Here is a 26,425-nt window from a genome sequence, read left to right as displayed (position 1 = left end):
AACACATGAAAAAATGGTTTTCCAACACTGGACAACAGGGAGCACAGGATAGTGATCATTAAGAAAAACAACTAAGGTGAATCCTACAATAATGCTGGGTTAATGCCTAGAGTTTCCAGGCTGCAGCATAGGAAGGGAGACCTAAACAGGACCTGGTAATCTCCCTGAGTTTTGAAAACAGATAAAAATTTGAGGAGGCTAGGGGTGCCTGGGTGGCTCAGTTGGTTAAGCGACTGCCTTCGGCTCAGGTCATGATCCTGGAGTCCCGGGATCGAGTCCCACATCGGGCTCCCTGCTCGGCAGGGAGTCTGCTTTGCCCTCTGACCCTCTTCCCTCTCGTGCTCTCTGTCTCTCATTCTCTCTCTCTCAAATAAATAAAATCTTTAAAAAAAAAAAAAATTTGAGGAGGCTAAAGAGGCTAGAATTCACAGGCAGAGAACCAGAGAAGAAAGAACCACATACAGAGAGATATTCAGAGATGTACAGTGGCCCTGCCTTGAGTCTTCAGTTAAGTACCGGTCAGAGCATGTGTGTGAGGAAACAACCAGAGACTGGGGGAAAAAAACCAGCAGAAAGGAGCAGGCAAAACATTTCTTGGAGCACAGTGGGGCTGGAATAGTTCAGTAAATCTTGTAATACATGAATCATCAGGATGAATATTCAGAAAGTTATTGGCTTAGTAATGGTGTCAAATTAACCCTAGACTAAAGGTTGATCTGGTTTTCCTAACAAAGCTTAAAAGTCAGTCCAGAAAGGATCAAACTGTTCGCAAATTTAATTTCATTCCAATGTTCAAAAATATTTAAAAGCATACAAAAAAAAAAAAAAAGCCAGCATGCAACAACCTAAAATTCAAAATGTATACCAATCAATCAAAAGTTACCAGGCATGCAAAGACACAGGAAAATACAGCTTATAATGAGGATAACAATGAATCAATAGAAACAGATCCAGAAATGAGACAGAACACAAAATTTGTAGATATGTACATTGAAATAGCTATTATAGATATATTCCATATGGTTAAGAAGGTAAAGAGCTTTAATATGTTAAGGAGTACTTGCAAGATATAAAAGAGAGGTCAAACAAACCTTCAGAGATGAAAACTGCAATGGCTGAAAACAAAAATACACTAGATGGAAATAACGTGTTAGACACTATAGACTAAAGGATTAGTGTACTTGAGGACACAGTAACAGAACAATTCAGAATGAAACACAAGAAAAAGAACAAGTTTTAAAAATAACAGATCACCAGTGAGCTATGGGACAATTTCGAACAGCCAAATATACAGATAATTGGTGTTTCAGAAGAAGAGGAAAAAGAGGAGTGGATGGAAAAAATATTTTGAAAAAATAATGGCGGACACGTTTTAAAATTTAATTAAAAACTCTAAACCCAAAGATCTAAAAGTCTTAATGAACCCCAAAGCACAAAAAAACATGAAGGAAACTATGCTAAAGCCCATAATAAAATTGCTTCAAACTAGCGAAGAGAAATGAAAATTAATGAAGAGAAAATCTGAAAAGCTGATAGAGAAAAAAATGACACACTATGTGAAGAGGAACAAAATATCAAAATGACGGCAGACCTCTTGCTGGAAACAAGGCAAGCCAAAAGACCCTGGGGCAGCATATTTGAAGAATGTGAAAGAACATTGTCAACCTGGAATTCTATACTCTTCAAAAACATCTTTCTGAAACAGAGACAAAATAAAGAGTTTAAAGATGTATGACAACTGAAGAATTTATCAGCAGCAGACCAGCAGTAGAAGAAAAAGGAAAGGAAGGGCTTCAGGCAGAAGAAAATGCTACCAGACAGAAATCTTGACCTATGAAACAGAATGAAGAGCACTGCGAATGATAAAAGTAGGTGGTTAAATATAAATACTTTTTTCCTTATTTAAAATTTCTTTTAAAAGATAATTGAGCATACAGCCATTCTGGAAAACAGTATGGAGTTTCCTCAAAAAGTTAAAAATAGAATTACTCTACAACCCAGCAACTGCACTACTAGGTACTTATCCAAAGGATAAAAAAATAGTGATTCGAAGGGACACATGCACCCTGATGTATAGCAGCAATGTCCACAATAGCCAAACTATGGAAAGAGCCCAGATGTCCATCGACAGATGAATGGATAAAGAAGACATGGTATATATATACAATGGAATATTACTTAGCCATCAAAAAAATGAAATCTTACCATTTGCAACAATGTGGATGGAACTAGAGGGTATTATGCGAAGCGAAATAAGTCAAAGAAAGACAAATACCATATGATTTCTTTCATATGTGGAACTTAAGAAACAAAACAGATGAACACAGGGGAAAGGGAAGGAAAAATAAAATAAGATGAAAATTGAGAGGGAAGCAAACCATAAGAGATGCTGAACTATAGAGAACAAACTGAGGGTTGTTGGAGGTGAGGTGGGTGGAGGATGGGGTTGTTGGGTGACGGGCATTAAGGAGGGTACTTGATGTAATGAGCACTGGGTGTTATATGCAACCAATGAATCCCTAAATTCTACCTACGAAACCAATTAAAAAAAAGATAATTGAGCATTTAAAGCAAAAATTAAAAAAAAATAGTATATTGTGGAACTTATCACATCTGTAGATGTAAAATAGAGTACACAATAGTACATAGGCTGAGAGAGGAGAAATGGAAGTACTGTTCATATACTATGTATGAAAAGGTACAATGTTACTTAAAGGTAGACTATGATAAGTTAAAGATAGTATAGGAAGCTGTAAAACAACTTCTAAAAACTGTAAAGAGGTATAAACCAAAAAGGAGATAAAATAATAGCAAATAATTAATCTAAAAGAAGACAGAGGAAAGATGGTGGAGTGAAACCAAACCCTATCAGTGATCAGATTAAATAGAGATTATTTAAAGACCTCAATTAAGAGGCAGGGAGTGTCAAATCGAACAAAAAAAATAAGACCCAACTATATGCAGTGTATCTTTACTCTGAATATAAAGACACAAATAGGTTAAAACTAAGAGGATGGGCAAAAAAATTAATGCTAACATTAATCAGCAGAAAGCTGAGGGGTGCCTGGGTGGCTCAGTTGGTTAAGCGTCTGCCTTTGGCTCAGGTCATGATCCCAGAGATGAGCTCCCTGCTCAACGGGCAGTCTGCTTCTCCCTCTGCCCGCCCCTTCCCTGGCCCGCACCCCCCACTTGTGCCTTCTCTCTCCCGCATAAATAAATAAAATCTTAAAAAAAAAAAAAAAAGGTGAAATAGCTATATATTAGTATCAGTCAAGGTAGATTTTTTTCTTTTTTAAAGATTTTATTCATTTGACAGAGAGAGAGAGCAAGAGAGGGAATACAAGCAGGGGGAGTGGGAGAGGGAGAAGCAGGCTTCTTGCTGAGCAGGGAGCCCGATGCGGGGCTCAGACCCAGGACCCTGGGACCATGACCTGAGCCGAAGGCAGACGCTTAACGACTGAGCCACCCAGGTGCCCCTAGTCAAGGTAGATTTTTGAGCAAAAAAGTATTACCAGGAATAAAAGAGGGTCATCTCATAACCATAAAAGGATCAATTCATTAAGCAGACATAAGAATCCTAAATGTTTATGTATCTAATAAAAGAGCTTCACAATACAAGAAACAAAATCTTATAAACTGGAAGAAGAAATAGATATATCTATAAATATCGTCAGAGATTTCAACACCTCTCTCTCAATAACTGATAGAACAAGTAGGGAAAAAGTCAGTAAGGATACAGAAGCCTTGAACAACACTATCAAACAACTTGACTAAACTGACATTTATAGAACATGCATTCAACTTGGTTAGACTAATCATTCTTTTTAAGTGCACAAGGAACATTTACCAAGCACACCATATTCTGATCTGTCAAACAAGTCTCAATAAATTTAAGAGGATTGAAATCCTACCAAGCATTCTCTTAACAGAATGTAACTCGATCAGGTATCAACAAATGAAAGCTATCTGGGCAGAGGTATATTTAAATCAAGATGTAATAATTAATTGCCAAAGCTGGGTGATGGGTACAGTAAGGGCTCATTGTGGTTTTCTTTCTACTTTTGTGTATGTTAGAAAATTTCTGGAAGAAAATGTAAAAGAAAACAAGAGCAGGCATTGCTAATACCACGCGCAACTGAAAAAACTGAGGATCATAAATGTTAATACATGGGAATGCAAGATGGTACGGACACTTTGAAAAACAATTTGGCAGTCTCTTATCAAAACAAATGGGCCCTTAGGATCCATCCCTACAATTCCACTCTTCAGTATTTACCTAAGACCAAAAGAAACGAAAGCTTATGTTCACACAAAAAGTGGTTCTGTCATCAAAAACAGGAAATAAACTAAATGTTCTTCAACAACTGGACTGACAAACTGTGATATACATCAGTGCAATGCAATACTACTTTGTAATGAGAAGCAATAAGCTGCCAATACACAACAAGCTGGAGGAATCGCAAATGCATTATGCTAAGTGAATGAAGCCAGACTCAGAAAGGCTACATATTACATGATTCCATTTCTATGTCATTCTGGAAAAGGCAAAACTATAGGGATAGAAAACAGATCAGGAGTTGCCAGGGCCTGGAGTGGGAGGTAGAGGTGACTCAAAAGGGGCACACAGGATTTTGGGGGGGCAATGGAACTATTCTATACCTTGATTGGGGTTCTTATTCCAGTATTTGTCGAAATTCATAGAACTGTACACTTTAAAGGGTAAATATTACAGTATTTAAATTATACTTTGCTTCGGTAAAACCTGACACAAATTTTTAAAAAGATGGCTATGACAGCTAATAATAGGACTGGGACTACAATCTTGTGTCTTACTCAAAATGCCATATTCTATACAGTAGTTGGCAAAGTGTAGTCTCTAGAACAGCAGCATCAGTGATTCCTGAGAACTTATTAAAATGCGAATTTTGAAACCGTATCCCAAACCTATTCAATCAGAAACTCTGAGGGTGGGGCTCAGTAATTTGTATTTCAGCAAATCCTCTAGGAGATGCCAATGCACCTATAGTTTGAGAACCACCGCTCTATGCTAGGCAAGACCAATGAGATCAGAATCTCTGAGAGGAGGGCCTGGCTCAGTATTTTCATAAAGTGACCAAAGGTGACTTTAATTAGCAGTCAGGTGTGCAATCCTCTACACTGTGCCAGATGTTTCCATCATCATCTTCATCATCCAGGGATTACTGCTGCCCTCTGGGTAGGTTCATTAGTTTGGGATTTTAAAAGGGCCCCTCTCTCTGGCCTTTCTTCCTCTCAGGACGCAAACATTGACTTTTATAGCTGGCGCAAGGTTCAAAAGCACACTGACTCACAATCTACACCCTAATGTGGAAGTTGGACACTTCCAATCTCTGTCCATACAGACAGATAACCAAATAACCATTAGTTCCTTCTAAAATCCTAGAAGATTACTAAGCCAAGCCACATATTTGTTCATTTTCTCCAACCAGCATCTTTTCTGTGTATTCAGGTTAACATTATAAAACTACCAATAATCAATTGTTTTTAAACCTACAAAAACACCAATTTAATACAGTTTGCACTAGCTCATTGAGGGAGGCCTTGTTTCTCTTTTGTATTTATATATCCACTACTAGTGCTTACCAATTGGTACATGCCATAAATATTAGTTAAAAAAAAAGATAAAAAAACTTTAGATCTCTCTAAATCAGGGCTGCCAGGAAACAGAGGGTGTGGTGATTATTGGTGAGGAAGGCGGCTTAAAGCAAAGTCAAGTAACAGATAGTTTCCATTGATTGAAAATTTCAGAGAACTAAAATGTTGTTGAAACAAACCGTTGATATTCAAGGTCAAAAATAAAATACCGAACTAAAATTATTTTTATGAGGACAGGCACTAAAAGCTAACTAAATAAATGAGTAAGAAATAAAATGTAAAAAATTAAAGCTAAATAAAAAAATTTTTTAAAGGCAAAATCCCCCAAATGTAAGCACTCAAACCTACAGTTGTGACTCAAGTTATCTAAAACATGAATATTTTAATCTAGATAACAAAATATCTTTGAAAATAGAAACTAAATTTTATTGAGAACCCCAAAGAAAAGTATTTCTTTGGCTTTGATAATTTATTTTTTTTAATTTGCTTTTAGTTTTTAAATTTTAATTCCTGTGTAGTTAGCACATAGTGATTCAACACTTCCATACATTACTCAGTGCTCATCAAGATAAGTGTACTCTTAATCCCCTTCATCTATTTCACCCTCCCCCCCAACCTCCCCTCTGGCTTTGATAATTTAAAAGTTATTTATCTCCCCTGAGTTATTCTTTATATATTCTTTTTGATATGTTGGATTGGTGCCCTGCTCATGAATATATACTCTTAGCCTAAGCTATATTATTGAAGACAGGTTATCTTGGTTCCATTTCTAGTATTGACAAGTCTAAGGAATAACTCTGGCTATCTTCCTAAAATTCTCTAGGTGCTATTCTTACCTACAAGTTAGAACCAAATAATAGTAATCGATGACATTCCATAAATACATATGTCGCAAGTCAGCTCATGTTGTTTCATAATATTAGTTAATGTTAGCTCAGTCTGGAATTTTTGAGAGGTAAAGGGCCTGGAGATAAACTCTGTAGCCCAACACTCATATTTTATAAGGGAAGGATTTAAAGCGCTCAAGAAGTCATACAAATTGCCCCTAACCCTACTGCTGAGAGTGACAGAAATGAAAAGAGAATTCTGGTTTCCAGACTACTAGCATATTCTCTCTACTAAAATGCAACAGGTTCTGACATTGGAAACTTAAATAAATAAATAAATAAATAAATGAGACAAATCATGAAGGAATTGCTGTATTTTAGAAAACACTGTAAGCAAAAGTTTCTCAACTAAAAATCAATTATAAAGGGAGTACCAGTGTTTCATAGAACACTCTAAATAAGAAAGTCTACTGAGACTGTTGTAACTCTTACGTGGCATCCTGACTAAATTTCTTTTAGGGGTTACAAAAATCCCACAGCGTTATGATGAGACATCTTGATGATCAAACTTAGGAGTGAAGATGCTCAAAATGTTTGTTGAATGAATGAGTTCTCCCAATGACAGAACCCCACTACAAGAGAGTAAAGGATTTTCTTCCCTTCCTTAGAAACAGGGAACTTACTTCTATTCCCGCTGTAGGTTTCAAACCAAATAACCATTAGTTCCTTCTAAAATCCTAGAGGATTACTAAGCCAAGCCACAGAAACACCAAATTATAGACAACATACTGGCCGTTTTATAATAACAAATATTATTAGCTAAGAACTTCATTTATAATTTCCTGTAAAGGATATGATTATCACACAGATTAAACAGGACCAACACTTCAAATTGACAGCACCCTACTCGGATAAATCCGCAGAAACACTAAGTGATCAATTAGTCTGAAACTCTGACAATTACCCTGCATTTCAAAGCTCTCACAGGTCAGCTGGGAACTGTAAGAGTATTCCAAAACAGACGATGAACCAACTGTGATATTCAACAGGAAACAGGCCAGCCTTTCAAGAGAATGTTGAAACAAGTTCATATAAAGCACAACTGAATTTTTCAAATCAATTTAAGCCTCCTCCTCCAATCTAGAGTCTTTTTTTTCTAACATCAAAAGAATCAGATTTTAGTGACTTAAAAGAAAGCTCTCTCTCTAGGTTTTTCACACTTGAATATTTTCACAGTCAAACAAAGAAATACCTAGGAACATGAAAGCTCAACCTCCCCAATAACAACCAACTTAAAACTTGATTGGAATTCAAAGCCTGAAATGCTTAATTACGGTTGATTTAAACAATTCCTTTCTTTTGAGTGAATAGTCCAGATTAACTGGGATTTTATCATTAACTGTTTAAACCAGTATTAGGAAACCCTAGAAGGATATTCTTAAGAATTAAACAAAATTAATTTAAAGTTTCTTACTCCTTTTGGGCTGAATTTATTTTACAATCTTTCATTCATTTAAAATTGCTTGTTCTGTCTGTCTGACTAACTCTTAAATGAGTATGTCCCTTTGTATTTACATTTCAAGTCTAATGAATGCCAAAACAAATTTGCATTCCTGCGCTTTTTCTCTGTGTACACTTTCTAAATAGCAGAGAACTGAAACAATATTTATCTATCTTTTTCATGCTCAAAATGTTCACCCTATAAATCCAGACTCAATAGTTCATTAAAAGAATCATCAAGAGTATAAAACCTACAAGGTGTTTATTTCTGCCATAGTTCGGTTTCTTCTAATTTGTCCTTATTTTATTTCCAGAAGGAAGATACAGCTAAAAGTGGCACAAATGCCTCATAGGGTAAGTGACCATATAAATTATCATCCAAACTGGGCCACTACTGAGACTGAAAGGGGGTGCTATAAATAATTAGGCCAGAACCATCGTGCAAACTCAAGAAAACCCAGACATGTGGGTTTCTTTTTCCTTGGGAGTCCAAGTGAGAGCTCACAGTTTCATCTTAAGGACCTCTGAGTCTTGGGAAGGTTCCTAATGAAAAGGACATATTCAGTCAAAGTCCCCAGGTGCCATGTTGCATCTGCTCCTGCCTCCCACAGTATCAGACACCCTCACTTACCCGACCACCATGTCCTTGGGTCCAGCAGTTACAGTGCAGATCCCATCCTCACAGTGTTTGCCCACCAGGCTGTGTGCATGCAGGTGGATGTTTTTCCCATTTGTGACCAACTGAACAATAACCTTTGCAGGTCCCACATAGTTGCAGATCTATGTAAGAAGCACATTTAAAAAGTTAGTACATCTGACTATACCGCAACATGGAAAAATGCTTATGACAAACCAGTAAGTGTAAAAAGTATGATACAAAATTGGGCATACCTGTACATATATGACCACAGTTCCATTTTTTAATAAAAAATATGTGATGAACAAATGACGGGATGGAAATAAAGTAAAATGCTAATGCTGGTTGTTTTGGGTATGGAGGATATACTCCAGGAAGCAGGCCACTTAAAATGTTGCATGTATTGTTCAAGTTGGAACAGCACTTTGTAGAGGATGCTGTGTAGCCATGAAGCATCCCCCTTCCTACGAGCCGAGAACATGTTTTCATCTGTACCCTCATCACAACTTTCAGTCATGAATGAATGCTGGGTAAAAGATCCATGGGAAGGGAAGTGGGGTTGATGGATTGATGGAAATCGAGGGAAGGAGAGAGGGAAGCAGAAGCAGTGTAACCCCAAGTCTCTGCCATGAGATTAGGCAGGAGACAGAGTCTTGCCAGGGACCTGGCTCTGAAGGTTGGCCATGGATATCCAAGCCTATGGACTTGGCCTGTGGTGATCTGTCTGGACACTGCAGCCTTCGTCGGCACTCTCCGCTATGAGCTCTGATAACTGAGTTACATAAGTCCAGGTCATAGTAAGTTTCTTCAATTCAAGTAAGTGCACTCCCTACCTGCCAATCCTTAGATCTGACACCTATTTAGCTCTTGTTTTATAAAACCAGATTTTTCTATTTAAGGTCATTTATCTTTTTAACTGTCATACCTTTAAAATGATGACAGGAGCCATAAAAAGGAAGTAGCATGGAGAAAATGGCATTTTAAAGCAAAGACAGCTTGGACACCCTTTCTCCTCTAGTTGGTCCTCCAGCCCCCTCTAGTAGACCACAGATTCCTCCCTTGCGAAAGCCCCAGTACTAAAATCATACTAACAGAATGGACCAACGGCCTTATTTTTACTTTCCCGAATCCTGTAAGTCAGAATACTGTGATAAATTCAGCCAAACTATTGAAAATGCACTATATTTCCTTAAAGGGTAACCAGCCATCCTGGTTTGCCTGGGACTGAGGGGGTTTCCAGGGCTTTCAGGGCTAACACTGGGAAGAGCCGGTCATCCTATTTCCTTAGCTCATCTTGTCTCTTTTTGAAGAAGTGACTGACCTAAATCCAGGATCTCCCAACTATACAATCATCAGAAATATTTTATTCTGTACAAGCAGCCCATAGCTTGGAAGGAAAAGAAAGTAGACCGAAATCCCATCTAGCAATGAATCCTTGATGGAAGTCTTTCCAACATTAACTTGAGGAAGAATCTACACTTGCCAATAAAATTTCTTGGAAAAAGACAGAATCCCCTTCAACCAGTCTACTTCTACTATAAATATCATCAAATGGATTCATATTCCATTGAAGCAGGGTTTTGTTAGCATTTTTTCAATATGGATTTTTTCCCAATGCAATCTCTCACTGCAAGAGTTGAGGAGAAGTTGATCAGAGCTGGGATTGTCTGGCAGATTTGGGGAGAGAAGTTTCCCGCCCTGAGCAAAGGACAGAATCCTTTCTAATCAACAGTATAGCTCCCCTGGAAACACTAGGGCCTCTTTGCCTGAACTTTGGCCCAGAGCTGCTGCCAAACCTTCCCAAGGAGAAGGCCTTTCCCACGAAGTGGCCTCCTGTCCTTGCAGAGCAAGCTCATGACAAAGAATGCTGAGGATTAAATTTGGATTTGACTGCCACCTCCAAGCACAAATAATTTCTAGAACAGGTATAGCACTTAAAAAAGCCTTCTGGGCATAAAGATAATTATGAACTTAGTGTTTTCCCTTTTAAAACAGGCAGAAGAAAGCCTTTGCCCTTCAGGGCAGGACAGGGAATGAAAAGTTCTGGGTTTGCTCCAAACTTGGTTGTTGTGCCTGCAATAGTCCCTGGATTGCCAATGCCGGTCCTGGGCCTTGGTGTCAGCACGTGAAATCAGCCTTTGTTATGATGACATATTCTACAGGGACTTCTTTAGCAGTAAATGAACAGTGAAAAGCACTCAATAGACCATGAAATTTCACTCCTAAGTCCTCGGAGCACAGGAATGCAACAGTGTAAGGCATGATGAAATGCTTCACTTGGGTGAAATCAGGTAGGCTCTCCACTTAAGCAGAACACCAGAAGGAATCTAGCAATTAGAGCCCAATGCCTTTGGATATCAGGACCCTTCAATGTCACCACTCTGAAGGAATCAGTCACTAGCCCTGAAGGAAAGAGTAGGAGGTGTCCTCAAAAAGTACTCACATCTTTTTCTTGCTATTACTTCATGACTGAAGGGTGGCAAGAATGAGGAACTGAGTAGTCTCTGAGGTAAAAGGACCTGAAAACTTTGCCAGTGACTAATGTGCAGTTTGATCCATTTAAAAGACTTCAGGTCAGCATGGCATCATCTGGTTTTTACACCGACCACAGGGCAACGACAGGGAGGCCCCTGGGTTTTGTGGACTTTCCAAAATACTGACTGAAAGAAGAAAACTGAAGTGTGGGGACAGAAAAAAAATGATACTATTTTCAGGTTGTATGGCAAATGAAGACAATGGAATTCTAACTTAGGGGAGGGCATACTTCAGAGAATGCTGCCATGACTGAAAGCTATTTGCAACTGATCCAGAAATTCATTTGTTCTACAGAGAATTTGGTTATTTTTATTCAGCCTCCCTACTTCTTTGAATAGTGGTTCCCTTGAAAATTAAGTTTACAGAAAGCAACTGTATCTGCCAGGAAGGCTGGGTTATTTTTGAAAGAGTCTGAACACAGCAGGCTCTTACATGCTAAGGGCTTAAATACAAGTTAAGCTTTCAGTGAAAGTCAGGGAGACAAAGGTGAAAATGTGAGTAATCGGCTACCAAGGGACACTGGAAGAGCATGTACTTCAAGGGCAGACTATCTAGGTTTGAAGACAGTTTCACCATTTACTAGCTGTGTGACCTTGGGCAGTGTTCAGTTCCTCATCTGTAAAATAGGGATAAAAAAAGGGCTTGCGGGTTTGTTATGAGGATCAAATATGTTAAAGTTTTTAGAACGCTGCCCAGTACATAAGGGCAATATACAGTGTTAACTATTATCTTATTGATTACTGTAACGTACTTCCCTACCTAGAGATATAACAGCCCTGAGATGATTTTTTAAAAATCCTGTCTAAAGGCAGGGGCTGGAATAAATGACCAATTCAAGTCACTTTTGTTCCTAGGGTTAAGCTTTTGTTTTTTCCCAGAGTGCCATATTTTATTGGGCTTTGTTAATTTTTTAGTAATAAATTGTGTTATTATAGTAACAGCTATCATTCTTGGAGGTGCTCAGGATTTCTCAGCTTCCTTGATGAAATTAAACCTTTCTTCCAGGAGCTTTATGACACAATAGTCCTGACAACCACAGGCTAGATCTGCTTTTTGAGTAAAAAACAGAAACCTAGTGTCGCATATAATACCAAACTTAATCAAATCACCTCCTTTTATTCAAAGTTACTCTCTGTCATGCTCTAGCAAAGTTCATACTGGTTCTTAAAAGGTGACTAAGAGAAGTAGCCTAAAATTTTCTGGGAATCAAAATTTGAAATGTCCAGTTTACTTACTGAGGAAATTTGACCGAATCACTTTGGCAGAAGAGTCAGCATGAGTGTGCAACGTGACACACGAAGGAGTTCTTTTCTGCTTAGTTTTTCTCATGAAGTGATAACCATGATGATGATAAGTGACCAGAAGGAGGAGGAAAAAAATCCGTAATTTTCAAACAGAAATCTATCCTAACTACTTGTGTACCTAACTTTGTCCCTCTTCCACTAAAGCAATGGGGCAATCTGATTCAATACAAGAGCTCTGACGTCAAGCTGCCAGGCTCAAATCCCTCTGTTGCCACTTATTCTATAGCTGGGTCAATACAGAAAGATGGCTAACATCTCTGGACATCAATTTCCCCATCTTTAAAATGAAATGAAATGCACTTGATTTCACAAATTGTTTTTAAAGATTAAATGAGTGAATACAGCGCTTGCACCTAATGGGATTAGCAATCTCAAATATAAACCCTTTCTCCTATCCAGACTATTACTTCACTGAAAAGCAAAACATATCCATTTATTCAGTGAGTGTTTCTTAGGCCCCTTCTATGTGTCACGCACTACAGCAGGTCGGGGAGTGAAGGGATACAATGTAAGTGCAAAACAGACATAACCTCTGTTCTGATGGGAATTAAAGAGCCAGGCTGATAGTCCTCAAAGAAACTCACAGAGAAATATACACGCCAAACTGTGAAGCCCTTACGAAAGACATACGTAATAGGGATCTGACCTGGTCAGGAAGTCAGAGAAAGGTTCCTGAGGGAGCAATGAGCGCTGAGCTCTGAAAGAGGGGCGGGAGTGTAACAAGGGAAGGGGTGGGTAGGAGACAGCAGGTTGAGAACAGCATGTACAATGGCTCTGTGGTGAGAGTCCTCCTCACTGTCCCCCCAAGCCATACTCATCACCACTTCTTAGGGTTTCCTGCAAGTGGTTCCAATCTCCCCAGGGGTGTCCCTCCCATCTCTTCCCTATCTAGAACCACTCGTTCTTCAAAGGTAGGACCTAAATATGCATCTTCCATGGCACTCTCCTCACCACTTTAGCTCAAAAAACTCCATGACTGTCCCCTTTGGGGCGAATGTGATTGGAGTAGGGCAGGAAAAGCAAATGTAACTTATTGCAACAAGAAGATGGTAAAACCAATGGGCAACTTAAGGGTTATTGGCTTACCTCTCTTGCTTGTTAAACACCCAGAGCACATACATCTATACTTCCTAACTTCCTGTTCTTATGGAAGGCAAGGGAACGTGTTAACTCAGCCAATCTTCACGTCAGCCCTGTGGGGTGAGTAGTGGTACCCCATTCCACAGCTGAGGGAACTGAGGCACATTAAGGTGAAGCAAACTGCCATCGTTCCTATAACTGGAGTATTGGGCAGCCCTGTGAACCTAGGTCTGTCCACCTCCAAAGCCCATTCTCATTTTCCATTACACTGGCTACCACTGGCTCAATGACTTTTTCTTTTGTAAATATCCCATCTGCCCAGTGTCGTACAGCTCTCCTTTGCCTAGTACAGTGCTGGGACATGACAGTTATTCCTGAATAACCTGTTTGTTTGGTTTTGTTCGTGTGTGTTGTGAGAAAGGAGGTCTCAGAGTTAGTAGTGAGATGGCAGAAGTGCACCTGTCCTCTTGCAAGGCTCCTTCATTAAAAAAAAACATGCCACAGACACCATTCAACTATACATTGATTCTTCTCTGTTAGGCTGCACCTCAGATTATAAAACAAAGAAGAAAGAGAGGAGGAGGCCCAGGGAGGGGGTTGAAGAAGAAGGAGAAGGAAGAGGAGGAGAAGAGGGAAAAGAAGGAAAATAATAGTTTTCATTATACATCTTCTCTTGGTGATGACAAATAGATTTTACTATTCTTTATTCTTTGTTGAGCACCCAGGAAGTACAGAATCACCTTTATTAAATGAGACAGGACAGAACCATGTCTAACACAGTTTCTGGCACGGAGTAGGAAGATGCTCAGTAAAGCTGGTTCTTTCTTTTTAAGGTAGGGGATTTAAAGTTGATCCAGTCTGGGATCAAATGCCAACTCTTTCTTCTTCTAGCTCTGTGGCCTTACATAAGTTAGGTAACCTCTCTGAGCCTCACGCTCCTCAGCTACAAAATGGGCTAGTAATGTGACCTCAGATGGCTGCTGAAGGACTACACAGTGCCGGGCACATGGCCAGTTCCAGGGAGGCACCAGTTTCTTTCCTTCTCTTTTATTTTATAAATGGCCCGGTTCTCCCCGGGCCTCACAGTGACCCTTTTGGGTAGACAAAGATGACACTCTCATCCCCATTTTGTAGATAAGAAGACAGAAGTTCAGACAGATTAACAAGTGATATAACCCAAGGTCAGACAGCCAAGAAACAGAGGACCTCGGAATTCACCCTATGTCTTCTGAATGTAAGTGAGGTGTTCTTGGTAAGGTGGAATGATGTGAAAATATCCTCTTTGACCCATTCACTGTTGATGACATGGCTGTTTTTCCAGTAGAGCTCCTGGCTGTGCATTGAGTCAGTCACATTCCTTTACCTTGTTTACTGTCCTACTTGCCTGACCAACAACACACATGACTCAGATGTCAGGCTGGAATAAGAAAGGCAAACTCTGCCATCAACACAACAAAATGCGCTAAGAGGGTGTTATCAACTACACAGAGAGAGGAATAAAATCTGTCTACCCATAACTCTGCTTTCAAACTCTTGAGTTTTCTGTCATACTTTGACCTAATGTTTCTTTTTTATCTGTTCTATTTTAATTTTCAGTTTTATTACATTAATAAAGCTGCTTATAAATCATGATTCTTTCAGAAAATAAGTAACATGCTTTTCCTAACTGCAAGAATTGTTGGGACTTGTACCTCAACAGGTGTTATCACCTCATTACTGCACTACAAATAAATCCTTACCCTTTATATGCAACCATGGCCAATCATCCATGGTTGCAAAAGAATAGAGGAGGAGTATACAACATGTAACTTATGGATCAATCGTGTTACAAATGCTCACTTATAAGCCAGTTTTTCGGAACTGGGGTTTAGTCTAGAGTAGTGGGATTCTGGTACATCTCTTACCTTCCTTACTGCACTATGTGCATGCTCAAATACTTTTTTTTTTTCCAACAAAGCATAAAATATATAATATCTAGTCAGCCGTTCAAAAAATATCCCGACTCTGACCACTTCTCCGCACCGCCATTGCGATCTGTCTCCCAACTGTGTTTCCTGTGCCTGCCGCACTTCCCCACCACCCTTTCTCCTGAGTGATCCTGCTCAAGTCAGGTCATGCCAAGTCTTGTCACTCCTCTGCTCAAAGTCCTCCCAAGTGAAAGCTGTGGAAGCTGAATGATTAGCACGAGGGGACTCGTTATATTGTTCCATGTATATATGATTAAGATTTTCCATGATAAAAAGTTAAAGAAAAACAACTCCAAACCATCCAATGCCTTTCCATCTTAACAGTCCTGGGCGATCTGACACCCCCACCCCCATTTCCTCCTTGATCTTGTTTCTTACTGCTCCCAGCCCAGCACTCACATCAGCTTGCTTGCTGTTCTGGACCTGGCCGGCTCAACTCCTGCCTGAGAGTTTCGACACTTGCTGTGTCCTCTGCCTGGAACACTCTTTTCTCCAGATACCTGCACATTCTCGTGCCTTCCTTCCGGCTTTGGAGAATGCCATTCTCTCTTGGGGGGGCTTTCATGGCTCACTGTTGGAACTTGACCACTGCAATCCCTGCATTCCTTGCTCCTTTCTCCTGCTTTATTTTTCTTTCTACTAATTACTACTTAATTTACAACACACTTTACTTGTATTGATTATTGCCTCTCTTCTCGATTAGAATAGAGGCTTTATCAGAGTAGGGACACCGATTCCTTTCCTGGTAAATCTCCAGTGCCTGCAATAATGTTTGTCATATTGTGGGCATTGGATAATTGATTCTTTAGTGAATGCACGATTAAATAATTAAGCTATGATTAAAATGTGATCCATGGAAGGCAATTTATTAAAATATAAAGAGCTGTGCTAAGTAGGAAGTGGAAATAAGGTAACTACATTCTTTCTCTTATTATTTTATCTTTTCCAAAAGAAAAACATGGCTAGACCCCAGTGTAACCTCTCAATAGGCTATTTAAATTAGAATATGATTATTTTACATCAGAGCACCACATTAGCCTATGTTGGTGGAAGGGTGTCTGGGTGGGCGCTCTGGAACCCCAGGATGGTAAGAGGAATCTAACTGCTGAGTGGCAGGAATTCTGGCAGCTGTGGGAAAGAGAAGGAAAGGCCACTCTTAAATCATCTCCCTTGGAAAACCAAGGTAGCAGCTTTCCTCTTAAAGTCCAAGACACCCCCATGTCCTTCCCTCTCCCCACCCTAACTGTTGCCCATCAGGCATTCTTCCACAGTGCTAACAAGTCTTAGCCCCTGACTCAAACATATCTCTATTCTGTGCCTTGTTATTGCCCTCAGGGACCCAGAATTCACATTTCTGGTCCACTCCAATTTCACAGTCTCTTCCTCCCCATGTGAGAGGGCTCGTCTTTGATGTTCACTCTGGTGACTGACAGCAATAACCATCCCGCAGGACTTGATCATGATACAGCACAGCTACACCTCCAAGATCTCAATCTACTGGGGCTCCTTTTTTCCCCCCGCCCAGGCTCCCTTTCCATAGAGATCAGGCTCTGGAGTCAGACAGTCCTGGCTCTGAATCCCCGCTCCTTCCATTATTTCCTGTGTGATCCTGGGGAAGAGAGTTAGCCTTTTTGACTTGTTTTCCCATCTGTATAATGTAAATGCAAATACATAATCTCTGAATTTTCATGAGGATTAAAGAAGATCATTTAAAGTGTCTAGCATAGTTCTGAGTACATGGCAGGCACAAAATAAAGGACAGTGATTCTCATTTGTCTCTTCATGCCTGAAGCAGCTTATCTGCAATTGAGGTAACCTCTCACTTTGTTGAGAAGGTGGAAACCATTGCATGTGAATCTGTTTAACCTCCTTCTCCTTACTGTTCCTCAGGCTCAAAATGTCTCTGTTACTTCACATATCCTCCCCTAATTCCGAGAAAGGTAGGTCTGTTCCCTTGTCCAGAGTTAACCACTCTGTTTTTGCCCTTAGTGCCTACTTATTTCAGACCTCCTTCAATTACCCTCCTCCCTTCCTCTCAAAGGGACCCTTCCTCTTAGTCACAAAACATGTATAGTCTTCTCCCTTATTCTAAAAAAAAACCCCTTTCCTGATAAATGATGATGACAACTGTAAAGGTTAGCATTTATTCAAACCTATGGGCCAGGCACAACACCAAGAAATATAGAAATAGAGAATGATTCTTTCATTTCATCTTTTCCCTAATAACCCAGTGAGAAAGGTTCTTAAAAGGTATTTCTCCTTACCAAGTGTGCAGACAAAGCTCTCATCACCTATGCTGTACTTAACCTGTAGCCTTTTGCAAATGAACTAAATCCCCTATCCCCCCAATGAAAAAGTGCTTCAAGGTCATGATCGGACTCCCTGTTTCCAAACCCGCTAGCCATTTCTTATTCTTCATTCTTACTTAACCTCTCAGAAACCTGGGCTGTATTACCATTCCCTTCTAGAAACTCTACCCTCCTACTTTTTGGACACTTCTGCTAAGGTGCTCTCCTTCCTCCCCAAAGAGAAGTTTCTTCAGAGATTCAGTCCTTGGTCCACTTCTCATCTTTACCATGATCACTCTCTTGATGTTCCTTTCTAGTCTCCCGGCGTTGTATGTGCCAAGCAGATAACTCCTTAACTTAAAACCCGTGTGTTTACCTTCCTTTTAAGCGTCTGTAACACCGCCGGCTGTCTGTAGAGCATCTTCTTGTCCATAACATCTTTATAACTCATCTGTCCATGACCAAATTAATCGCCTTTGTTCTAGAACCTACTCTACTGTTTGATGAAATCACCCCCTTCTCAGCAATTGCCCTGGAATCCTCCCTATCATCTCAGACTCTTCTGCTGTCTTCCACACTCAATCAGCTGCCAAATTTCAGCCAGGCCATAGCCCCCCAAATCTCTGGCATTTGTCTTTCTCTTCTGCTCTCATTGCCTTAGTTTTTATCCATCTCAGCCTGACCTCCGAGTTTAACTCGTAGAGAACCAGTGCAGTTCTTCTAACTGGTGTCCCTGTGCCTTTCCCTTCCAAAATCCCTTGGCACGTTGTTACCAGGGTTATATTGCGAAGGCACAAAGCTGAGTATAGCAGCTCATTCTTGTACTGAAACTTATGTAATAATCTACCCATTTTCCCCCAAACCCAGCCCAAATTCTTGAGCCTTACACAATTTGGCCCTGTCATACCTCTCAAGCCTTATTCCCACCTTTCTCTTTCATGTACTCTTCGCACCAGCAGAATTATTCACTATTCCCATTCAACCTCAGATTTCTATTTTTGAGGCTTTGCTGCTGATTTTTCTGCTTGTGCTCTTTTCTCCAGTTAGAGGTTTGCTTTCAAATTTCTACCTTTCCCTCAAGATCCAGGCCAAAATCCAATCTCTGCCTCAAAGTCTTCTATGACCACCCTAACTAGCTGGCTCTTACAAGTTTGTCTTTGTCTTGGAGCCATTAGGTCATTCATTCTTCCATCCAAAAAGCAAAACAAAAAACCCAAACAACTTTATTCAGCCATCCCTACATGCCAGCTACAGATGCTGATTAGGTAGCGGTGAACAAAACCCAACACAGTATTTTCATCTTTCAGCTATTTCAGGACATATTTTAGTTCCTCTATTAAACTGATTGATCCTTGAGGACAAAGGGGCGATTTAATTCTTCTTTCCCTTTCCCCAACCCCCAGCACGGGAACAGAATCGATTTAATCAATCCTTCTTAAAAGAATTAATGACTCTGGTTCGATCTCGGGTTTCAGCACTAAATAACTAACTAACTAACTAACTAACTAAATAAATAAATAAAAGAACTAATGAATGAAAAAATATTAGGCTCCAGGCTACAAAGAGGAAGGAAGGAACAGCAAAGTGGTTAACCATCCCGGGGGGCAGCAGTGAGCAGTGAGGAGAGGGGGCTGACTGCAGGGCCCACCAGGCTATCTTGCCCTGAGGTCACTGTCCTGTGACAGGGTTTGTTTCACTAACAGAACCCGGAGGGATTGCCCCGGAGGAGTTTCTGAAAAGTTTTAACGGAAGGTGTGTGAAATTCTACTAACTCTACTAACTCCCTGGCTTGAAATCACAGTGAGGCCATGGAACCCTGGCCCTATTTTTATTTCTTAGGAGATTATTTTGTTGAAGCATGTTTCCACTGAGAAAAATAACTGCCATTTATACACAGATTGGCCGCAGGGAGGCTACCTCTTTAAGTTTTATAAATTCAGTTCTCAGGCGGGATTTAACCCTGACATACAATTTCCCAACTGTGCTGGGGCTAGGCCAAGGTGGTAGGATGGCTGGAAAACAATCATCGAGGTCGGTTCCAGGTAAAACAGAAGTGAGAGCCGGAGGAGGGAAGCGCTGCGTGGGCCACAGGCCCTGGGTGATCAGAGAAGTGGACCTCGCACACCCTATCCCTGCCACACTCTGCCAAGGAGAGGGCTTTCCCCACCAGCAACCCAGAGACGCACTGTCACCCTCCCGCCCGAAAGAAAGCGGTCAGAACTTCACCGTGTCAGTTTACGTTTTTAAGTCACTGAAAAATATCCCAGGAGTGCAAACTCAGGAAAATTTAACCCACCTGAAGCCGTTAACTTATTTTCTAGCGTGATCCCAGGTTTGGAGAAAACAATAGGGATGACAGCACAGTTGGTCGAGTATGAATAAACTGTGTTTAATATAAATGGCCTCAAAATTCTTAAATGTGTGAAAGAATGTTTTCCTGAAGTCTGCAAATTTTCAGGTAAGAACATCTGGGTTAATTTTTAGTGCTAAGTTTTCGTGCTCCAGTGAGCAGCCAGAGGTCTAACCACAGCCGCTGCTGTGATCCTTGGCTGGCCACCTGTCCTCCTCGGGCCCCTGAAGTCTTTGTTTGTAGAATCACTACGTAATGACTAGTACATCTTCCAGCTCTAAAATTCTATGATTCCTGTTTATAGGTATAGGACACACAGGACAACACCCAAAGATCACCTTTTCAAACTGAAGGGGAAAAAAAAAAGTTTAAGATCACAGAATTTCTGAGTTGGAAGGAACCTAATAGATAAACTTCATTTTAAAACTGCGAACATTTTAAAAACATGTCACCACAATTACAAACTGAGAAAACATACAATCAACACTCAAATTACCTGTTGCAATGGGGCCTCTGATAGCATGGAAAATCAGAATTCAGAGACAAAGAAAACCTTTATGTTAGGCACAGATTTCAACTTTTGTCATTAAAACTGAAATTGAGTACCCACAGTGTTTATTTTCAGTTAATTCAAGGAGGGCCCTGCCTGGGTAGTTAAGTCCTGATAATAAAGATCGGTCTTTTCTGGGGATATGTCAGAAATGCGTCAATTACACAAGTTGCGGGGGGGGGGGGGGACGACAGACAAGCAAAATAAAGTCAGAAGGAGAAATTTTAGTCTACGAAAGTTTTTTTTTTTAATCCATACAAACTACATGAAAATAATTAGAAGGATTAGACCACATAAAAGGTATGACTGAAGTACGTCCAAAATAAAGATTTTAGGTTTCTGATTTATTTACTCTTTGAAAACAAATTATTAATATAACTTTTTAACATTATCTTTAAATAGTTTAAAGTCTCTCAACACATTGTTTTTGACCCAAACATGATTTGAGATGATTAAGATTATCTTCCGACTCAGATACTCAAATTTAGTTGGGATTAGATATCACTAATTTCGTTCTTCTTAAAGCCATAAAATCATCCTCACGACATATATTTCTTGCTTACAAAACCCATTCTATTAGTTTCACTGAAACCCACTGGTTAAAGAAGTAATTAAATAATTTGGCTCTCAGTGACTGAAAGTACTCAGAGACATCATTTGATGTAGAATTTAATTTGTACTAGAGTAAATACAGCTGCCTGCACAAGAATGTGGACCACTCTGGGAAGAAGACAATTAACTGCTCCTTTCTTTAGAAGGAAAGTACATAAGATAAGGCATTTCAACTCTTCTTCCGTGATTTCCTGTGGAAAACCCCTACTAAATTAGGAGAATTACGAGTGAGTAGAACTGGGAAATTTTCTTTGTCTGATTTCTTGTTGCCACTTTATTGGCTAATTTACGTCCCAGACATTGATGGAGCAAAAGAGAAAACGCGACCTAAGTGTCAGACTGAGGTTAACCAACATGTTGTACCATCTACATACTATGATGTAAGCAAAAGGAGGAAGGGGGGAAACACCAAAATTTCTAACAAGCTCTAAAATAACATCAGCCAGGAATTTGGAAAAATGGCAGGACTTTAAACCTGCAAAATAAAACCTTCAATGTGATAACTTTATATTGTTCAGTTCAGTATAAAATGACTAAAACACAAAGTATATTAAATGAATCAAACACACTGATGCTTGGATGAAATGTTCTGCAAGTTATTAATTTCCATTTTTAGGGACTTGCCAGAAAATTATAACTGCCCTATAACCAAATCCTGATTTCCCTTATTATAAAGTTATTAATTTATTAAGCAAATCTTTTTAAAGGCATAAATAAAAAGGAACTTTTCTGACCATAGAGGATCTTACATAAGTTAGCTTCCCTGCCCTGTAGTCTTCCAGTTTATTCCTGAGCCAGTCCAGTGACAATGAACTTCATTCATCCTGAGGCTATACATTCACCCTTAGGCAGCTCTCTCAGTAACAACTGAAACCTCTCTCCCCTAGGGTTTCCATTCATTGTTCCTCATTTCATCCTCTTGTGATAGACAGGATAAAGCTCATCTTTCCTTTCTCATGGTAGCCATTCAAATATTTGATAACAACCAAACTCTCCAGGCTATAAATAATCTCAGGTTCAAAGACTACTCCCTTTTGAAGGTTTGGGTTCTGTCACCATTCTGCCCTGAACAAACTCAAGTTGGCCTCTATTTGTCTATATATGTGGTGCCTGTCAGTATACACAGTTCTCCTCCAGTGGTCTTTCAACAGAGAGTGGGAGCAAGACCACCACCTCTTTGGTTTTATATACCCTACTTCTGTTAATGCAGCCTAATATGGAATTACTTGTTTGGTGGTCACATCACATTGTTGTGATGTTAAGTCCATTGTTACCTAAAAGTTCTAGATCTCTTTGCCTGCGTATCCCACTCTGTATGTGTGGTAATTTGCTTTTTGGATGCATTCATCTCCTTTAAATATCACTGCTTAAGAATTTAGCCCTTTGCTCCCTGCTCAGTGGGGAGTCTGCTTCTCCCTCCTCCCTCTACCCCCACCTCGCGTGCTCTCTCTCTCACGCTCTCTCTCAAATAATAAATAAGGCTTAAAAAAAAAGAATTTAGCCCTTTGCCCCAACTTTTCAAAATAAATTTGAACTCAAATTATTTGTTATCTATCACTTCATGTTTCTGCAAATGTGGTAAGGCCTCCACTGGAGACACTGATAAAATACATTGAAGTGGCTGGGGAAAGATCCCTAAGGCTGGAACTGTTCTTCCCGTAGACAGCATCAACACGAGAAATACTGTTAGGGGCAACGGGGTGGCTCAGTCCTTAAGCGTCTGCCTTCCGCTCAGGTCATGATCCCAGCGTCCTGGGATCGAGCCCCGCGTCGGGCTCCCTGCTCAGCGGGAAGCCTGCTTCTCCCTCTCCCACTCCCCCTATTTGTGTTCCCTCTCTGGCTGTGTCTCTCTCTGTGTCTCTCTCTGTCAAATAAATAAATAAAATCTTAAAAAAAAAAAAAAAGAAATACTGTTAACCCCTGAAGTACCAAACCAGAGGATCTCCAGCATCTCACCATGTTACCACTCTAGAAACCTGTCAAAGAAGACACGGAGACACACTTGGTGGGATTTGGTCTTACTGAGGTGCTTGAGATGGATATCCAGCTCTCTAGCCTCTGGTTTGGAAATATACCTATCAAATGCCATGAGCATTCTGTTACAAATGGGGATGGGTGCGGGTTGGAAGTGTGGAAGCAGAGGGTGATCCCATGTAAGGCTGTGTTTTCCTCCAGCCCTCCCCAAGATACATACATGCACGCACACACGCATATGCACACACAAACACACACACACACACATGCACTGCAGAGCATCCTTGAAGAGGCATTCCTCCAGCAAATCTGGGTAACATCTATATTATCATCCTGTATATATCTGTTTCCATGTAGCCCTGGGAGGCAGAGATGATCACGTTCATGTGTGTGACCAGGGCGCATAGCTCAGCACCCTGCCTGGCATGTGGGGTGCACTAGATAAACATGTGCTACATGAATGTGAGGAAGGGAGGACAGCCAAGCAGCCTTTGAAACCTACACATGGAATGTTCTAGGTTTAGATGGATTCAGGTTTCTGAACTAATAATCCAGAACACAATTTATATCAAGGCTCTCACTGACTCCTTTTGTGTCTATATTCCTATTTTTAAAAATAACAAAACAATTCGACTTTATCATGATTTCTAAAGAGTCTAGTTAATTTCATGTAAATGGCAGATAATGAGACTGATAAATACTGATACTCAAAAAATAAAATGAAATCAATAAGGATGGGAAATTCCTAAAACTGAACACAACAAAAAGGATGACTATGTATCCCAATGATACCGTACCTATATAGAAGGATAAAAATTTAATCCAAGACACTTTTGCACACATTGCTTTGAATATCCTCTCTTGACTATATTTGAAGGTCAAAAAAAAAACTGCAAAGAAAGTCTGAACTGTATTTAGTAAGTTTGTGTTGATATCAGTACAGCAATTTAGAAGCTATTCTGTATGTACTACGGGGCTGAGCAAAATGAGTAGGTATACTGATATCGCTGGCAGCTAGGGTTTTCATTATTAGAGAAAGGTGACACAAATAGGGAATGGCGGAAGAAAAGGAAGAAGCCTGTGGGGTTAGACTGGAATTAGAGGTATCAGTATGAACTCAAAATTTTTTTTAAAAATTAATTTTCTAGCTCTGTCTAATGAAAGCCTGGAAGAAATTTCTCTGATAAAAGGAACCAGGGCTTCTTGAAGAGATGGATGAGTCCAGGGTTGGCGCAGGGAAAGTATAGGGTGAGCTTAGGGCATTCTATTATTTCAGAAATAAGGAAGTATTCAAAAATTGAGTGGGGACATATCAAAAGGACAGAGGAGCAAGTACAAATAACTCACTGGCCAAGACTGGGACCAATTTAAGCATCAAAATAAATAATGACAGGAATGGCTTATAATACATTGACTAACAAAATGACCAATGAGTACATACTGACACTAAAAAAAAAAGTTTTTAAAGGAATGTGAAGAAGAGAAAGCTCTGTATTTTTCTTTTTTGAGAAAGCTTGATTTTTTAAAACAGAACTCCAACTAACAAAAAGTAAAAGGAATGATATAAGTCGAAAATCACAAGTTTATCATCATCAATTGCTAATAATAAATAATTCAGTAAAGAATCATCCATGAATGCTAAAACCATTGGGAGAAAAAGATGGGACAGTGGCTTGTACCAGGGAGGTAGCAGTGGAGGGGGTGACAAGCGATTAGGTCCTGGGTAGGTTTTGTAGGCACAACCAGTAAGATGCCCTGATGGATCAGATGTGGGGTGTAAGAAGAGAAGTGTTCAGGATAACCCCAAGGGTTTTGGCCTGAGCAAGTGGAAGGATGGAACTGCCATTTTCCAAGAAGGGAAAGATATTAGGAGGAGCAGTTCTGTAGGGAAGATCTGCCATGGAGAGAGTCCACTGAGGAGTCTGAGGCAGAAGAGGCCCATTTTGACTCAGAAAAGTTAGAGATGAGGCTAAGGTCTAAGTTATAGTGTCCCAACTCACTGGGACAAGGACATGGATCACCTGATTCTTGGTCAGGTGCGGTAAGGGAGGAAAAGGAAGAGAAGGCTGGTGAGATGGAAAGAACGAGAGAGAGAGCAACTGGAGTGAAGCCTTGAAAGCTGGTCAAAGACGTGATGCTTCCAGTAACAACCTATTATTATTACATCATGTTAAGTGTCTCTTCTTTACTACATTATGATAGTACTAGTGCCCTTTTGGGAAGTCTGATTCTAGCCATTTCCTGCATGTTGAATCCAAACAATTTATTGGTCACCCACTATATACTATTCCAGGTGCTGGAGATACAGCAGTAAGCAAGACAGAAAAAAAAAAATTCCTGCCTGCCCTCACGGAACTAACAATCATGTTACAGACATTTTCATGATTTTTTTAAATTAAAAACATAAACATGTCCTGAGTGAACACTTAAAGCTATAGATGTGCCAGGTGCTTTTATGTCAATTACTTCACTTAATTCTAATACTTATATGAAGCAATTCCTTATCTTCTGTAGATCCGAATATTGTTCACTGGGGTTAATATCTAGGATATGATCTCATACCTTTCTCTTTACAAAATCTTGCAGTGGTACGGATGGAATTGGTCTGACCTGCTCACAGGAGTTGACTGTTAAATTTTCAGAAATTTTGCAAGCCAGACTTCACACTGATAGCTTGAAACTGACCATGGTGGGAGTACTTACATCCAGGAAACTGACAAATACTACAAATCAGGGCTTTGCTTTGTTCTCCTGGAGAGCCGGTCATTAAACAGTTACTAGCACACCACTGTACTGAAGGCCCAACATCTACTCAATGGGGGAAATAACACAGGAGTTACTTTCTTAAATAAATTATTCAAAATACTGACAAACTTCTCTAACTTGAAAGATTTTCTGCTACTCCCTAAATATATAATAATGATATATAAGGGAACACAATGGGTACATGTAAATGTCTTTCTAAGTGCAAAATGGGGCTAAAATGGTCTTTATCCCATACTTCGAGACCACTAGTTTATAAGCTTAATGCCAGAACATACGCCTAATGAGTTGAATAGTGTTCCCTTGAAATTCATGTCTACCCAGCACTTCAGAATGTGACCTTATTTGGAAATGGGGTCTTTGCAGATATAATTAATTAAGATGAGGTCATACTGGATGATGGT

General features: G+C 39.9%; 1 protein-coding gene across 3 annotated transcripts in view; it reads right to left on the bottom strand.

Moving 5' to 3' along the window:
- The window catches only part of NFKB1 (nuclear factor kappa B subunit 1), a 113,475-nt gene that overhangs the window by 40,420 nt on the left and 46,630 nt on the right, over positions 1-26,425 (bottom strand). For 2 of the 3 annotated variants that reach the window (XM_032400904.1, XM_032400905.1), the window contains exon 6: positions 8,593-8,741. In XM_032400904.1, the coding sequence (XP_032256795.1) occupies positions 8,593-8,741 (149 nt within the window). Of the gene's footprint in view, positions 1-8,592; positions 8,742-20,618; positions 22,741-26,425 lie in introns of those variants that run through there. The other variant, XM_032400906.1, reaches the window with a different exon arrangement.

The sequence above is a fragment of the Phoca vitulina genome, unplaced genomic scaffold (genome assembly GCF_004348235.1).
Source record: "Phoca vitulina isolate PV1807 unplaced genomic scaffold, GSC_HSeal_1.0 scaffold3, whole genome shotgun sequence".
Lineage (NCBI taxonomy): Eukaryota > Metazoa > Chordata > Mammalia > Carnivora > Phocidae > Phoca > Phoca vitulina.
This window is presented reverse-complemented; position numbering and strand designations above follow the sequence as displayed.